The following is an 18,467-nucleotide window of genomic DNA, read 5'->3' as shown; positions in this document are numbered from 1 at the left end:
GTAAGCAAGATCTTTATATATGTATGTGCAATATGGAGCCGAAATAAAACACTTCTGTGCAATGTTTGTGGCACTGACAATGCAATTACACTGTGATATTTGATGAAATTTCACAATTTTCTTTTTTTCCCCCACAAATTTCAATAGAGTACATTTCATTATAAGATCGTTTCACTAGTCACCGTAAGAGATCCGCATTGCTATCAACTACTAATACTACATCTATAGAGTAATAAACTTTGATAGAAAACATTGGAATGATTGAATAAATTCAATAATAAATTAATGAACATACACTTGTTTCTCCCAAAGTGTTGGGACATAAACAAGCAGATTTAACTATTCATGAAAGCATATACACAAGACCGGAGCTTAACCAATGTAGTTATAGACGAAAATGTGTAATCTAGATTCATGACAAATAGTGACAAAACTTCCTAACACAAGTATTTAGAATTTTTTATCCGATTATTAAAAAGTCTACTTTTTATTGCTTGGCAATATACTGTATATTACGTAGCAACCTTTAGTTAACAATAAACAAACACACAACAATTATTCCTCATTTTATTGGCACATATTGCATATTTCACTAGAATTAGATATTGTATTGGTTTTTAGTTTCGATTGATCATCAGATCAATATATTTCTGCTGAATCATACTTCCTGTTCATCTGTTATTTTCATGTTGTCGAAGCTAAAATAAACACTTCAGTCTACGTACATGTACTTCTCATTTGTTTTATAGCATACAGTCTGTCAGCTGGCTTTTAAAAGTAAATATAAGAAGAATGAGCAATAAATTGTATAACAGGATTGTGCTAAAATTCTAATGATTTTGTTATCTATACGGGCTTGACAAAAAACCCGACGATTTTCAACTTCAATGTTTCTTACATTATAATAACCTGCTACTTTTAATTTACACTTGTGACAATACCAAAATGTTGAATAAATTAAACGATAGCCTAAAAATGTGACGTAAAATGACATTGACTATGAAAGTCAAGTCAATTCGCTTAAATTTGTCATAACTTTGATTTCAAACATACTTTGGCAAAACAACACTTACGACAACATCAGCAAAGCATTACCTTGATTTATAAATAACCTTGATCGTAAAGGTCAAGTTCACTTTGCTTAGAATTGCCATAATTTTGTCATTGATATACTAGCGCCGGACAAGTAATCTAAGGACTACTGGCCGCGTGCGTCGTTGTATCCGTGAGGAAAAAACATCTTTACAATCATGCATGGATCCAGGAACGGATTTGATGTTTCAATAAGCTTATAGCTTTCAACACAATCAAATTATAATAAATTCAATTCGAATAAACTAAACTAATACACTTGTACAATACAACACTTCTGAAAGGTTCAATAATTCAAGTGTTACCTTCACTTATAAATGACCTTGATCGTTAAGGTCAAATATGAAATTTAACTTCAATTTAAAGTGTTTTAATGATTTTCCTCAGATGTGTTTGCTGCTGAAAATAGGAAAATTTGAGTATGGCCCTGCTTACGGGGGCTTTTGTTAACCCTATGGTTTATGCATTGTAATACTTCATGCCCAGCATCTTAACTCCCGTCCACGTGGTTGCAGACGGTCAACCTGTTGATGTAGAAGACCTACAAGCAATTTTTAAATTCATCTTAAGTCTGTACAATAGAGGTTCAGTTTTAACGCCTTTTCCCTGCCAGCCTAAGTAAAGTTAGTGACCTAAACAGCAGTCAAATATGTAACTTTTGAAGATAACGGCTTGAAAATAAGTCATTTGAGGTATTTAAAAGCTGTGATATTATGTTTCAGAAAAAAAATCTTTAAATGTCTATAACACAAGTGACACGAGGGCTATTTCATTTTTACACAAGGGGCATTGAAATATTTGCTGCTTTCACCTCATAAGTCGAAATGTCAACGTTTATTGTATCATATTTATTAATACACAAAAGGTTATAATAGTAAGCATGTTTTTAATATGTGTATCTGACTTCAGTTAATTCGAATTAAATTTAATGTTTTAACAATAAATTGCTTATCACTCCACAGTAGAAAGAAGTTTAAAATCAAGTCTTGACTTTTAAAATTGGTGTTAACTTTTAACATATCTACAATACATTTGTAACTGAATAAAATAACGATACTACTTTCAATTGTTTTCTCACTATTATACACAATAACTATTTCACAGTGCAGTAAACATGGTATTTCTGTCTGTTTTAGTTCATTAATGGTATTTTAAAAACTAGAACATTTTCCATTACATGATAATATTATAGAAGAAACTATTAATAATAGATTTTATGCCCAACATTTCATTAGAAAAACCAGTCAACTATAAACAAATCGGTTCATGTTTCATTACTTATTATCTTAAAGGCTATATATCATAATGATTTGTTACATAGACATTTAAAAATTACTGCCCTTTACAAACTGTTCATTCTAAAATATGTTGTTCTTGTACACAAGACATCCATTCTGCTGATGAAAATCAATTTGACCAAATGCCAGATGATGCTTCCAGGGTCATAAATTTTAATAAACAATTGTATATAAGTTTTAATAAATGGTGGTAAATGTGGCATTTTGTAAAACAACAATTTTAATTAAGTTAACTGAAGGTGTCCAATGTCCTAAAAAGATAACGTAATATCAAATGCAATCGATATGTAGCGTACACGAAAAGAGGTCTCGAATTACAAAGGAAGCTAGTTCTTTTTTATGTGTACCAAGTAATTCAAATTCCTTTAAAGACTGAGACATGAAAATATGAATTTTATTTCCATTTTTGACCTTGACCAAGGATGATGCGCTGGACACCTTGTTCAAAGTTTACAGGAAACCACTATCAGAATGATTGATCTAGACACAAGAAACAAGGTGATTACTATATGCCCACCTTTGTGTGCATAGTTATAATATATATACATGTAAATATTTGTTTTCTTTGATGTACCATTGTTACCATGCAACAAATCCAAATAACATAAAGAGTAACTTACAATATACAATATTAGATGTTTGTCGGCCACACTGACAATAACATTTCTTTGAGCATTTCCTGACATAAAAAGTCTATAAACTTAATTGCAACTTGTTTTATTTCATAATATAATAGATGTGACAATGTAACAAAGGTGTGTATTTACTTTCCATACAAGAGTGTTAAAAGTTGGTCTGTATTATATTTATGACAAAAGCTTCAATGGTGTTTAAATATGAAAATTGTTAGAATCGTGATAAATTCCACAATCTTCTGAAACATCCTTAGTATAAGCTTATATAAAGACTATGTTTGATATTGCTAGAAAATATGTTATGAAGTATAAATATAATAAATATATCCTGACTGAACCTCGTGAAATATTGTTAGCATGCTACATACATGTATGTAAACTAAGAAATCAGTTAAACTGTCATCCTCACAAAAATATGTCATGAAAATTTTGTTTCTTTTTTTGTACACTCTTAAATCTTTGGATTTTTTTTCTACCCTTTTTAAGATTGAACTAGTTTCCAATAGCAAAAATTGTATAAAAAATCTCAATGACTATAGGAATTTATAATATAACATTTCTTGCTACTCATTTTTTTCATCTTTTAATGGCACAACTCTTAAAATTATAATGACCCAATTACAATAGGGTAAGAAATTGATTTATATCAGAAAATCATTATAAAAAACAGTAGATCTTTACTAGAAAACAATGTGAATATGTAATTAAATAGCTTTTGGTCAATATTAAATTAATTCAAAGTAACATAATATTACAATAAATAGATGAACAACTAGCACTTAGAGAACACAAGATATCTGATAAATGTCCCACACATAACATCCTACATTTATCAAATGTTCAGCTTTGCAAATTCTGTCGCTACTTCTAAGGCCTGTTTTAGAGCTTGTGTGTTTGACCCTGTTGCTTGTGCAGCCAGATCTTTCCCACCTCCTTTTCCATTAATAAGTGGCGCAACCTGCTGTACCCACTTGTCAGCACCAAAACCTTGTGTTGCCACTGCCTACATATAAAACGATGATAATGTCAATTGTCACTTTGGATATATGCTTAACTCCCTCTCCCCTTAACCATTTCAAATTGTGTAATGGATTTGTCCATTTTGGAACTGTTAATAATCAATTCAGGGTACTTAAGATGAAAATCTAATGCTATTCAGCCAACAGTATCGAGCCTGGTCAAACTGCAGTCATGAACAAACTGGCCTGGCTCTATACTGGTGGCAAAAATTAATCACATGCAGTTCCAGCAGAGTATGAATCTGTAACAACTAATATCAATGAAACTCAATCCTCCTTTACAAGTAGAAATATATATGAATGTCCATTAGAAAAAGTAATAAATATGCTATTATACAATAGACTTGATAGAAGGAACAAGGTTAGATGATCAATACCATCTGATATCTGTTATCTTTGATTGTAACTTGTAACAGTAAGTCAATTCAGTTTGTTTGATACTTGGAAGTCAATACTTTAAATGTATGTTTAACAGAATCTTTTAAAGTTAAAAAATGACCTTAAAACACAACAAGAATATAGTACTGGAAGTGTATAGTAGTGTTGATAATGTAATAAGTGGTCTTACCTTTGGTACACAACTCATACACAGTATTTTACTGTTGTCATCATCTACTGTAAAGAACATAGCAGCTGTCTCAGGACTGGAAGCCTTATACTGTTTCATGGCAGCATCTAAAGCCTGCATTTCATGATAAACATAAAACATTTAATGATATTTTGATGTGAAAAATATTCAATAAAGTAACTTTAAGTAACAGTTTTACTGCTTGATGGTTGACACTTTACAATCTAAATTCAAATGTTAAGCTTAATGTAAGATCAGTTAATGAGACTGTTAAAGATGGTATATTGAAAACCATGATGTAAAATTTCTATATTTAACAATTGCCATAGTTTATTATATTAACATCAAATAACAGAACCTTGACAGCAGTTTCATACAATAAGACTTAAATGTGTTTCCTTATATAAAGTCTATAGACTAAGAGTGACCTCTGGGGTGGGGCCAATTTTGATCTGAGGAAGTCCAAACCTGCATTCTGCATATTGTCTCATTATATGAAACATATCTGTCAAATGGTTTTAATTTCCTTCAATCAATTATCAGGTATAGCTTAAAACTTTTAAATATTCACCTTAGAATTGGCTCCAGCCTTAAACTCATGAACAATAAACTTCTGATTAGGATTATCAGTAATCATCTGCTTGGCCTGTTCTGTAACTTCACTAACTATTGCAGCTTTCCTCGCCTTGTCAAGATCATCCATTTTCTTTTTTAAACCTTTCAGCTCTGTCCGTAACCTATCTTTCTCTGAATATGATATCACAGATTGGGATACCTCCTGAAATGTGCAGAAATTACAATTTGAAATCTCCATGGCATCACCATGAGGTTGACTTCGCAACTAATGCCAGTGAAACATGTAAAGTTTTTAAAACTTTACCCATACAGTTTTTAACATCAACATCTTTCCCATCAGAAAGTAAAACCAATGCAAAGATCAATTATCAATCAACCCTCAACCTGTTTAATTTTGTAATAGAACATCTTCAGCTAATGTGATTGGAACTGACTATATTTCATGATATCAAGATGAAAATTTTGAAGTTGGTCAGCTTTGAGTATAGAACCTGGTCAGACTGCATGGACCTGCATATTGGTCCAGCTCATTACTGGTGGTATATGCTAATCTAAATCACTATCTGGACTAGCAGGATAATGGTTTTTTATAAGGATAATGGTTTTTTATATACTATATACTATTATATTACTATATACGATCTTACATCATTGAGCTGTACAATCATTCTGGTCAGCTGTTTATCTGTGTATTCCTGGGATTTGCTGTTTTCCTCTAACTTTGTCTTCAGCTCCTTTACTTCTTTATCTAATACATCAACACGATGAGCAGCCTGTCAATTAATAGAAACCTAAATTAATAGAAACCTTTTAATATGGATATACTAGTACATTATATCAAGATTAACAATCTTGTAAGAGAACTACCACACAATGCTACCAGTTAAGTCTCTTACTTAAATAGTTTCAGAGAAGGGATTTTGCGATATTCACTGTGTCAAACAGGTGATCCATGGAGCGGTGCCTTTTTTTGAGCCCATGAGCAATCCATTAAAAATCTTTGTTAAGGCACAACATGCATATTAAATATTGATTTGTACTTTTGAAAACATTTCACTTTTTCAATCTTTAGCTCTTGAGATATAAACCTGAAACACATACTTCATGCCCATTACACTAATGGTCTCAATTTAGATTTCATTTGAAGCAGTGGTGACAGAACAGGACACATAAACAATGTAATCCTAAACGTTTATACTACACTCAGATGATTTAACAAATTGCAACACTGAAGATCAGTCACACTTGCAAATGTTTTCAAAGAATTTTTGAATATATTTAATGTACTTTTTTACTTTTCTCCAAAGATTTTTACTACAACTTTCTTTTTTTCAAAGACTATTGAACTTACTTTCATGGCTTCTGAGCCTGTAACAGCAATGATTCTTCTCACACCTTTAGAAATTGCTTCTTCTGATACAATTGCCATTTTACCAATATGTCCTCCATTTAAAAGATGCCTACAATTAAAAAATCAAAAACAAGAAAAGCTGTCTTCCAAAGGAAGCTGCGTCGCTTTTTTTAGTTCTTGCCAAACAAAACTTTGAAGTTAAGGGCCACAAAATAATTAAAAAAATTCTAAGTACCCAAAATCAAGAAAAATTTTAATTATCTTTCTTTTTACGATTTTCTCAAATTGATGCAAATAAGAATCCCAGTTTTCTAAGAAATGCTCTACAAACTTGTATAAACAGATGTAGAACTCAAAATCAATATCCTTCCACTTCTAAATAAAGTTAAGCAATGAAGAATTAGCCGTCTGATCTATAATTGTTTATACTAACGTTCCTCCACAGAACTCTAGTGATGTTATAGATCCACCAGGTCCCATTGGGTCAGCTATCAAATCGTCTACAGGTATACCAACTGAGACTACCCTCACTGGATCTGGATATGTCTATTACAACAGAACAATATTTAATGAGTCAGTTTAAACACAACAAAATACAGTATGATAAAGATGAGATATGTAAACAATTTTATCTTGGGTTTAAACCTTGCACCATTGTGTAACAGAAAATGCAAAATTGACAAAATAACACAAAATTTAACTTTTGAAAGTTTCCGTTATTAACTTGTGTATCTAACTTTTGCTAATAACCATTTAAGCAATGCTACAAATATTTTATTGCAGAGTCATGGTCGGTTTCTGATAAGAGTTTCAGATTTCAACTGTAAGCATATTTCCGACAGATGTTAATAAAATATTGTCTTCATTTTTATGAAAATTGTTTGCAGAGTGCTGCATCAATATTTGTCAATCAAATAAGATTTAATCAATGCAGTTGTAAATCAGTTTCTACACTGAATTTAAATGAAGGTAGAGAGTAATAATTAACTTAAATTTTACAAAGTGAATACAAACATTTAGTTTACCTCATCAAATATGGCCCTCAACCCTTGAATAGCTTTAGCATCTGCCAGTGGGCATACTTTTGCATACACTTGTTGAGATTTAGAAATGATTTCATTTACAATATCTTCAGCTCTTTTAACTTCTTTCACAGACATAGCACCCTAAAATATATGTATACATTGCATATAAAGATAGTTTAAACACACACATTATGATATAATATCTCTTATAACCTCTTAAGCTATGATGCTTGGCTGTTGGTGTTCAGCAAGAAACTTTTCACATATTGTTTAGCATTGGCTTGTTCCAGGTGTTTCTTTAAGCTTATAGCACTTCCAACATAAACTAAAACTAGAAATGTGTCCAAAGGACATGGATGCCCCCACACACCACTGTTCTGTCAATCTAATGACTCTAGGTCAAATATTTTTTGGACTACATGTGCCACAAGTTGAAAACTAAAAATCAACAAAGGGCCATAATTCTGTTAAATTTGGTTGCAGCATAAATTCCTTCCTTTACTCCCATCTACACATTATGGTTGTTAATCCCTGGAAGTTTAAGCAAAATCTGCCATCCGGTTTAAGAGGAGTTGCATTCACAAAATTTCTACATAATAAATAGTGAAAAAATCAACAAAGGGCCATAATTCTGTAAAATTTGGTCGCAGCAAAAATTCCTTCCTTTACTACCATCTACAACTTAAGGTTGTTCATCCCTGTAAGTTAAAGCAAAATCTGCCATCCAGTTTAAGAGGAGTTGCGTTCACAAAATTTCTACATAGTTAATTTAGTGAAAAAATCAACAAAGGGCCATAATTCTGTTAAATTTGGTCGGAGCAAAAATTCCTTCCTTCACTACCATCTACACCTTAATGTTGTTCATCCCTGTAAGTTTAAGCAAAATCTGCCATCCGGTTTAAGAGGAGTTGCATTCACAAAAAATTTCTACATAGTATATAGTGAAAAAATCAACAAAGGGCCATAATTCTGTAAAATTTGGTCGCAGCAAAAATTCTTTCCTTTACTGCCATCTGCACCTTAAGGTTGTTCATCCCTGTAAGTTTAAGCAAAATCTGCCATCAAGTTTAAGAGGAGTTGCGTTCACAAAATTTCTACATAGTATATAGTGAAAAAATCAACAAAGGGCCATAATTCTGTTAAATTTGGTTGCAGCAAAAATTCCTTCCTTTACTACCATCTACACATTAAGGTTGTTCATCCCTGTAAGTTAAACCAAAATCTGCCATCCGGTTTTAGAGGAGTTGCGTTCACAAAATTTCTACAGAGTAATCTAGTGAAAAAATCAACAAAGGGCCATAATTCTGTTAAATTTGGTCGCAGCGAAAATTCCTTTCTTTACTACCATCTATACATTAAGGTTGTTCATCCCTGTAACTTTAAGCAAAATCTGCCATCCGGTTTAAGAGGAGTTGCGTTCACAAGATTTCGGGACGTACGGACTGACGGACGGACTGACAGACGGACAAGTGCAACGCTATATGCTCCCACATTGTGGGGGCATAACAAATTCTGTATAAACTAAGCTATACTTTAAACATTAACTTATACCAACACTGTACTTAATACAAAAAAACAAACAGTTCGAATCAACTCAAAATGTTTTACATAAAAATAATCAAAGCACATCGTGAACAATATCAAACACTATTAATATTTAAATACTTCCGTTCACTTTCATACACTATAATGCAGGGTTTCATATTTACTGACATCTACTTAGTTCCCTTAAATATGAAGTTTATATTTTTAAGCATCAATATATAGAACTTCATATTTAAACATTTTTGTTCATTTTCATACAATATGAACCAAACTTTCATATTTTTAGACTTTGTTGAGACAACTTTTATCTATGGATAAAATTAAATTGTGTTCTCACTTTAATTTCTAAATAAATATTGTTGTTTATATAAACAAATATTGTTGTTTATATACCAAATACTGTTGTTTATATAAACAAATATTGTTGTTTATTAAATCATTGTAGAGACCTTTAAAGAAATATTAATTTATAATTGCTGTATAACACAGCCTTCACAGTTTCATACCTTTGCACTGAAGTCAAATCTCAATCTATCTGGAGCCACAAGAGAACCCCGCTGGTCAGCCTCTTTTAAAACTTCACGCAGGGCAAAATTCAAAACATGTGTACCTGTATGATTCTTCATCACAGCTGCTCTTCTTGACTGTAATATAATAACAAATATCTAACATATACAGTAGAACTTCTATGAGTCGAACTTCGATTAGTCGATTTTCTCGATGTGTCGAAGTAAAATGAAAGTCCCGATTTTTTTCCTTATATATTCCTTATAAAAACCTATTAATGAGTCGAGGTTTTATGTGTCGAATTTTTCGATGTGTCGAAGTTTTTTCGTGGTCCGTATAGAATAAATCTAGAACAATTTACCACAAATAAGTCGAAGTCCTTCGATTATTTTGACACCTTCGATCTCGAGACATTTTTCACACCTTTTCTGGCCGCGAAGACGATTTCCGATCAACTTTAGTGACAGGTGTTAATTACACAGCCGAGTGTTCAAACTGCCTTTGTATGCGTTTAAATGTGTGAAAAAAAAATGCTTTAATCGTTACTATTTTAATTGCATTAGCGGTATTTGAAAGTACATGTAAACAGTAAGAACTATCATTTGAGTACTTCCGTGACCCGGTGTCGCGTGATAATCACACGCGAAATAATTACTATAAGCTGGTTTAGTTATTGCCCTTTCGTATTGTTACGCCTTTTGTAACTTCATTGTATACGTCAACAGGTAGTCCAAATCAATTTAGCCGTGAAAAGTTACTTAACGTGTCATATTTATCATTGTATAATGTAAAATATCAGATTAATGAATGAAAGAAAAACATGAAATAGGTTACGTTATAGATCTTATAAATAGGGCTAGTCACGGGTTGAAATTTGGTCATGAAATTCAGACCGATTCATGAGTCGAAGTCCCGATGTGTCGAAGTTTTTACACAAGTCCCTCCAACTTCGACTTACCGAAGTTCTACTGTATAAGTAACTGAACACTAAATGAAGTACAATAAACCTAGAGGGTCATAAAAAAATTTATCAACTTTTCTACGACACTATTTCTATGACCTTGTTGGTTTGACCTTATATATATTCACCTTCTGTAAATAGAGTGAAATAAAGTTGCATGCAAAACCTTACCTGAGTGTAATATAAACATCTGTCAGAAAGATATATTCAATGAGTCACAGTAAAATATGCATACATTTCATCAAACTAAACATTTGTCTTAGGTTTTGTAACTTCCAGTCCCCTTCTTAACACTGTGTATTCAAAGCAATTGTATAAACAAGACTATCCTCTTGTTTGCTAGTTTATTCAGACAAAACATAACTAAAGTGATTTTTTTTTTTAAAATTGGCATACATTTTATTTTAATTGATATAAAACATGGTTTCTCATAACTACTAGCAGAATAATTGTATATGACAAACCTCATCAATGGACTGCTTCACGGTATCTCCAACTTTGAGAGTTCCCTCTATTACACCAATGTGAAGTACATATCCACCTCGAACTTGAACATTTCTTACTCGAAATTCTACATCCTGACATTATACATAGTGTCTTTAAAAAAAATCTTCTACAAACAAATTCTAAATTTATACCATATAAATAATAAAGTAATAATAACCAGGCAACCTTGTATTTTTTTAAGGATATTATCTATTTGTTAAAGGTTATACAAAACTAGTTGTGTCAATGAATTTTGTTCAAAGTATCAAATTAAATACAAGCCTGTATTTGAGTTCTAAATTAGACATAGCTTAAACATTCATAAGTAGATTATTGTAGCAAATTCAAAGTCATCCAATGTCAAAAATCATTTTTTCATGGTAAAAAAAAATGAAGGCTCTAGCTTGCAAAATACAAAAGGAGATCACAAGCTACTACCAGTGTTCCGATATATACACCAAGTAATAGGAACAGATAGAATGATCTTGTCCATGACTAATTTATATGACTCCCTTGAAGCTGACTAAAATTGGGAAAACTATAATATACTTACTTCTTCGTTTTCCTTCACAAGAAATCCCTCATCATAGATCTGACCTCCCTGTTCAGCATAGAAACATGTTTTATCAAGTAACACTCCACATTCTTGACCAGTTGATACTGAATCTACAAACTCCTTGTTGTAACGAAGGGCTATCACTTTACCAGTGCAACATTCAAATGCTGTAAATAGTACATGTATAAAGGTGTCAGTTTACATAGTACAACACTTAAAATATGTCAAAGAATCTGATATCAAATAATTGTGAAGTTTATTCAATTCACACAATAGCATACTAAAAAAACTTGACTATAGTACATAAACAATATAGGTTATCAATATTCAGATTTTCCACTAATCCGCTAGTACATAGCTAGTATAATTTGGGTCAGGCCTGTAAAATTTTCCAAAAAACTAGCCCAGCTGGTATGTGAAAAATAAGCAATCAATCACCTTAGTTTGTGACTGGACCATTATTACCATTCTTCAATTTCAAACAGTTGTTTAACTGATTAAGTTTTTAAGGATGCAAATGTTCAAGTGTCAGTACACTCAGTAGTGTTAAAATCTATATCATTCCAGAGGTATCTTCTTGCTGATGAGAACTTATCTGTAGTGACCAAAAGCTCTTGTCTTTCCACAGTGTTATGGAATGATAAACAAGCCTTCAAAATCAAATGTAGGAAACACTATCTAGACCTTGTTGAAACCCAAACAGTTACCAGTAGCTAAACCTCAAAAATAAATAAACCAGAATACAGTGAGGAACAAAACTAATCCAAAGCCAAATTTTGCTTGTAAATAAAAATTATTTAAGATCATGACACTATTGCATCTCTAGATTTTGTATTAAACAAGTGAAACTAGAACTATCACTAAATGTGATTAATACCCCCACAAGACTGCTTTGGAAATGAGGATGTTACTAGTAACAGAATACCTTGTAAAAGAATTGAAATAGAGTTATGGTTGTGGGCAATTTAAGATAGATGTGGTTCTTGTATGTTGCATTTCCTTTCAATGTGGTTGGCCATTGATGAAGTTTTATTAAATTACTCTGTAATAAGTCCAGAAAGACAAGGAAAAGGAACAAAGGGCAATAACTTTATAAATACTGAAGATGGAGTTATGGTTATTATACACTGCACTTCCTCTCATTGCGTTTGACCATTGTATGAAGTTGTATTGAATTCCAACTAGTAGTTTTCAAGTTATGCTCTGGACAAGAAAAAAGCAATGGAAAAGTAGCAAAGGGCAATAACTCTATAATTACTCTGGACAGAGTTATAGTTCTTGTGCACTGCACTTCCTCTTATTGTGCTTGACCATTGTATGAAGTAATTTTGAATTCCAACCAGTACATTTTAAGTTATGCTCCGGACAAGGAAAAGTATCAAAGGGCAGTAACTCTGTATTTTGTCAAAATGGAGTTATGGTTCTTGTGCACTGCACTTCCTCTCATTATACTTGACCATTGTATGAAGTTATATTGAATTCCAACCGTTAGTCTTCAAGTTTTGCTCTAGACAAAAGAAAACAATGGAAAAGTAACAAAGGGCAATAACTCTGTAATAAGTCAAGATGGAGTTATGGTTCGAAGTTATATTGAATTCCAACCATTAGTCTTCAAGTTATGGTCCGGACAAAAGCAATGGAAAAGTAACAAGGGGCAATCACTCTGTAATTACTTTAGATAGAGTTATGGTTCTTGTGCACTGCACTTCCCCTTATTGTGTTTGACAATTGTATTAAGTTGTTTTGAATTCCAACCAGTAGTTTTCAAGTTATGCTCCGGACAAGTAACAAAGGGCAATAACTCTGTAATTACTCAAGATAGAGTTATGGTTCTTAAGCACTGCACTTCCTCTCAATGTGCTTGACCATTGTATGAAGTTATATTGAATTCCAACCATTAGTCTTCAAGTTATGCTCCGGACAAGGAAAATGTAACGAGTGGCTGGACCGACCGAACGGTCGACCACCGGGTGACTTCTATATACCCCCCCAAACTTCATTTCGGGGGTATAATGAGTAAAACAAACATGTACTGTATTGAAAAAGAAGTACACTTACAATAGTTGCCATTCTCATCAGCATTATATTTATATTTAGGTAGATCATCTGTGGGTGGTACTTCACGTGTCTGTAGATCATTTATGGCATGAACATTCAGGTTGATTTCATCATTGCAGGCACCTCCTGAACCCTGGGACAACTCCTGTTTAAGATATCATTGTACATGTAACTTTAATATAAATCTTTTCAATCAGACATTCTTTTCTGCAATTATAACTTAACAACAAGTTTATTTCCAGGAAAGTGGTTTGTAAGAATGTATTTGTAAGATTCATATAGGTAGCAGGCTTTAAGTCAGTTTTAATTTAAACACTTGCTTATAGCTTACATGAACCATTCTCAGGGTTCATTGTTTAGCTGCTCCTTCAATGAGTTACTTAAGTGAAACAATTTTATCACCAGTGTCAGCAGTAACTGTAATCAAAGTATCAACTTAAATGTACACATTGTAAATAATCATTTAAAAACTATATTTATGAAATCTACAAAACATTTACCTGAGATTTTTTCTTGGCTGCCTCATAGGCATTCATATCTATAGAAAGCTTCCTCTCTTCTGCCATCAGTGAGGTCAGATCTACTGGGAAACCATAGGTGTCATATAATCTCCAAGCTACATCCCCCGGTAGAACATTGGTATCTCCTAATTTATTGATAGTTCGCTCAAGTAGACGTTTACCACGTGATAATGTCTTTAAAAACTGCTGTTCTTCCTCATTTATGATTGATTTTACCTGTATTAAAATAAAATCAATTAAATCAGTTTTCTAATATATCTACACAGGAATTCTGTCTGTGATATCAACATTACTTTTTTCTGGTTTCTAATTTATAATCAAACATAATTGCTTCAGATCTTGACATGAAATCTATCATTCTACCCATATCTTTTTCATTTCAAAATTTTTGAGAATAAGAATGAGTATGAAAAAGAACTAAGTATAACTATATTCTATTAGGTACAACTTCTATATTTTATAAGAGGAACTTTATACCAGTAATCAAAAGTCAATATATTTGAAATTTAGTATTCTTGATCAATATTTGATGTAAAACTTGGCTTGTATGACCAAGAACAATGTTGCAGAATTGGGATATTCATGCCTCACAGTCACTTAGATACACAAGTTCATTTTACTTTTTACAGAATACAATATCTATATCTGTATTAGTAAGCTTTTACTTTTCTCTATTATCAATCTTACCTCCTCTGGATCTTTGGTGACCTCAGGGAAGGCTCCACCAAGGAGAGATACAACCGTATCAACCATTGAAGCAAAGAATCCTGGTTTAGCTCCTAATTTCTCAGTGGCATATCTTACAGCTCTACGTAATATTCTCCTTAAAACGTATCTATAAATAAAATATAATTACTCTTTAATGTCTAATTTAAAAATGCCATTAAAAATTCAAGCTGAATAGCCTAAACTGAAACAAGAGATTGAAGATATTCCCCTACTATCTTGTTCAGTGAAGTGCCCTATCTACTTACATCATTGAAAAATTAAATAGAAAGTTAATGACTTGCATGAAAATTTCACAGTACACACTTTTTACTACAGCTTTTTAAATTTAGTTTAATCACACCCTCAGCTTTATAAAGAAACCTCATCAATGCACATTGAAATGAAATGAAGAGAATGAATTATTTGTACATTATACTATTTTGAAAATATCAAAAGCAGTGTCCGATATTCTATTTGTTCTAAGCCTTGCCTGATAAAGTTTATAATATCAGACACAAGTATGGTTAGCATGATATTCTCCAGGCTAGAAATTAAAATAGTAAGGAGTATTGCCAAGAAAATAAGCTACTCTGTGCTTGATTAAATGTTAAAAACTGTTGCAGTGTTTGTCTTAAACAAAGTGCTAGATAGTAAAATAAAATAAGAGCCATTGTTGAGTTTATTGTCTTAACCCATTACTTCATGAGCATTTTGTGAAAAATGGCTGTTTTCATTGGAAAGTCTCCCGTTACAAGTTCAAATTGCTATAAAACTATAAAAACTGCTTCAATACTAATCATACTTGGCACAAATGTTGACTGGACCATTAGCCTTTGCAACAACATGCTCGGGCTTAAATTTTCTGTTACCATGGCAACGAGGGGACATCTCCAAATTGCCAAAAATCACATTTGCGTTGATATTTTCCATCAAAATTGATCTCAAAGTGCTGCAACTTCTCAATGGATTGAGATAGAGTCAAAAATTTTCTTGGCGATGAGGGGGACTTCCGCCCCCCTTCAACCCCCCCCCCCCAAACAGAAGGGGGCACATCCCCCTTCTGGCAACCCCGTCCCGAAAAAGTGGTCACTTTTTTAACAACATTTCTCAAACAAAAACAAGTGTTGGGGGTCTAAATAAGGCATTTTTTCACCATTTGAGACAGCAAAAAGGGGGGAGGGGTGAAAAAGGCGTTAAAAGGTGTGTATTTTGCGTAATGGGTTAAACACTGCGTTTGATAATAAATAAGTAGTTTTTCATCTTTTAGCTCTGTGTTTGATAGTAGGAAAGAGTTATGTAGAGTTTATTGTCTTAAACTCTGTGTTTGATTTTGTTTTATATAAAATTTATACAAAGTTTTTTATCTTAAACTCAGTGTTTGATACTAGGATACAGTTATGCTGAGTTTATTTTCTAAGAGCCATGGTGAGTTTATTGATTTTTCTCTCCACTTGATTTCTTAATAAACTGGCTATTCTCTATGGTTGATTGTACAATTAAAGCTAAGCTGAATGAATTATTTATTGCCTTTTTTAGAATTTATGTTTGCCTTACCCTCTTCCTGTATTATCAGGACGTCCACCATCAGACAAGGCTATAGTTAATGTTCTGGCATGGTCAGCAAGTACCCGGTATGCCATGTCAATACCATCAACATCATCAGCACCTACATTTCCCGCATACTCCCTACATCCTGTATTCTTAAAGATTTAACAAAAAGTTAATGATCTGTTGTGAAGTTGCTGAAAAACAAAGTTATAAATGTAAAACTAATTCAGCATGAACCTTTGGTGTTCTTGATAATACAAACCAAGCTTGCCATCGGTTTATATAACACTTTAGCCGAAATTACATTCCAAAAACTAAGTGATGCATTTTAAATAATCATATTACATCATTTATTTTCTGTTCACTTTGGTTTGAACACCGATGTTAATACATTTTTGGTGATATCTTTGTCAATTGGTTCACTTCACTTAATTTCCTGGATAACTAAACAGTCATAACATATTTTCTGCAAGTGACTGACAACTAATTTAACAAGATTTCTGAATGAGATTTCAGAATCAAATGACCATCAGCATGTGAGAGATCAATTGTCAGAGAGAAGTTTTACCTTGTCCAAGGATCAAACTACTGGATTACAAATCCAAAACTCTCACTATTCAGCCATGCTGTTGATTTGATTAAGAAATAAATTAGTCTAGTTATCAATCTTCAGGTTGCTATTCAAAAACTTGCAATTTACCTTCTGTATAAATTCAAAGAGAGGCATAAACATGTCTGTATCATAGTTGGATTTTTTCCTCTGTATGACAGACACCAATCTCTCTAAACCCATACCACAATCTACATGACCTTTAGGGAGAAGTTTCAGCTCTGTGGCAGATTCTCTATAAAATACATTCAGAGATGTAACTCCAGTGAAAAGATAGAGTGTGTCAGTTTTAAACAGGTTTGCATTATGTCTAAATAGGTTCTACTAAATGTTCCCAGACATAAGACAACTCTGAACAATGTCTAATCACTCTAGTATTATTCTTCAATCAAAACAAATCAATACCATAGCTTGAAAATGGTACAATGTAATTTATAAACAGATCAATAAGTTATTGTAATATTCACTCAATTTTGAACCAATTTAATATATCAAAATGTATCAGTTTTAAAAAGACAATAAATATCAATTCAAATCAAGCAAGTAAAACCGTTGACCCCTATGGCAGGGTCTCTACTGACCCTAGAGCAATGATTTTAAGATTAAAACAAACTTTCAACACAACAAATATCTAAACTGTAGGTGTCAGGTTTTTTGATGATTTTATTTATGGTTTTTACAAATATGCCTAAATTGACATGACTTTCTGCCAAATAAGGGATGGCAACTCTGTTACATATTATTGAAATGTCCATTTTGTGACATGAAATCAAAGTTCACACAAGTTTTGTGTGAGTGTGATTAAAATCAAATCAAAACTAGACTTGCTATCAGGCAATAAAGGTTGCGGCAGTAATGTGCCCATACCTGTTATACTGTATAAAGACAAGGTTCCACACTTCCAGCACATCAGGTACATCCATATTGACAAGATGTCTAGCATCACGCCCACCAATCCTATCATAGTGGATTTCTGTGCATGGACCACATGGCCCGACATCACCCATTTCCCAGAAATTGTCCTTCATTCCAAAAGGCATCACACGCTCCTCTGGTATTCTGTTAACAAATTATCAAAAATAAAAATTTCTATTTCAGAACATAATGAATCATATTATTATCTTGTGTCTAATACTGATTTAAATAACTAAAATTACAATCATAATCAAATAGATTTAACTTTAATTCAACATTAAATAGTGCAAAGTTCATAAGGCAGCCTTACTTGCCTCTTGAATGTATACATATCTGCCAACAATTATTTATTGTTTTCAACAATCTTCAAATAAGTTTCAACTTCTTAATTACTCTGGTCTGGACAGTTTCTGAGGGTAATATTTTTAAAGATTTTAATTCTTTAAGTCCATTTTTAGATCCAGCTACTTACTTTTGCAACAGACTGG

General features: G+C 32.4%; 1 protein-coding gene across 1 annotated transcript in view; it reads right to left on the bottom strand.

The window, feature by feature from the left end:
• Positions 1-1,925: 1,925 nt before the first annotated feature.
• The window catches only part of LOC132750397 (alanine--tRNA ligase, cytoplasmic-like), a 24,136-nt gene continuing 7,594 nt past the window's right edge, over positions 1,926-18,467 (bottom strand). Inside the window, exons 5-20 of the mRNA XM_060740363.1 lie at positions 17,932-18,123; positions 17,155-17,299; positions 16,461-16,606; positions 14,886-15,033; positions 14,178-14,414; positions 13,678-13,822; positions 11,617-11,786; positions 11,042-11,155; positions 9,616-9,753; positions 7,565-7,705; positions 6,973-7,085; positions 6,540-6,648; positions 5,836-5,961; positions 5,184-5,390; positions 4,613-4,726; positions 1,926-4,028 (exon numbers count right to left, since the gene is read on the bottom strand). Of these exons, the coding sequence (XP_060596346.1) occupies positions 3,858-4,028; positions 4,613-4,726; positions 5,184-5,390; positions 5,836-5,961; positions 6,540-6,648; positions 6,973-7,085; positions 7,565-7,705; positions 9,616-9,753; positions 11,042-11,155; positions 11,617-11,786; positions 13,678-13,822; positions 14,178-14,414; positions 14,886-15,033; positions 16,461-16,606; positions 17,155-17,299; positions 17,932-18,123 (2,416 nt within the window). The 3' untranslated portion in view covers positions 1,926-3,857. The remainder of the gene's footprint in view (positions 4,029-4,612; positions 4,727-5,183; positions 5,391-5,835; positions 5,962-6,539; positions 6,649-6,972; positions 7,086-7,564; positions 7,706-9,615; positions 9,754-11,041; positions 11,156-11,616; positions 11,787-13,677; positions 13,823-14,177; positions 14,415-14,885; positions 15,034-16,460; positions 16,607-17,154; positions 17,300-17,931; positions 18,124-18,467) is intronic.

The sequence above is a fragment of the Ruditapes philippinarum genome, unplaced genomic scaffold (genome assembly GCF_026571515.1).
Source record: "Ruditapes philippinarum isolate M1 unplaced genomic scaffold, ASM2657151v2 ctg400_1_1_1_1, whole genome shotgun sequence".
Lineage (NCBI taxonomy): Eukaryota > Metazoa > Mollusca > Bivalvia > Venerida > Veneridae > Ruditapes > Ruditapes philippinarum.
The sequence above is the reverse complement of the archived record's forward strand: the minus strand, read 5'-3'. Positions and strand labels throughout refer to the sequence as shown.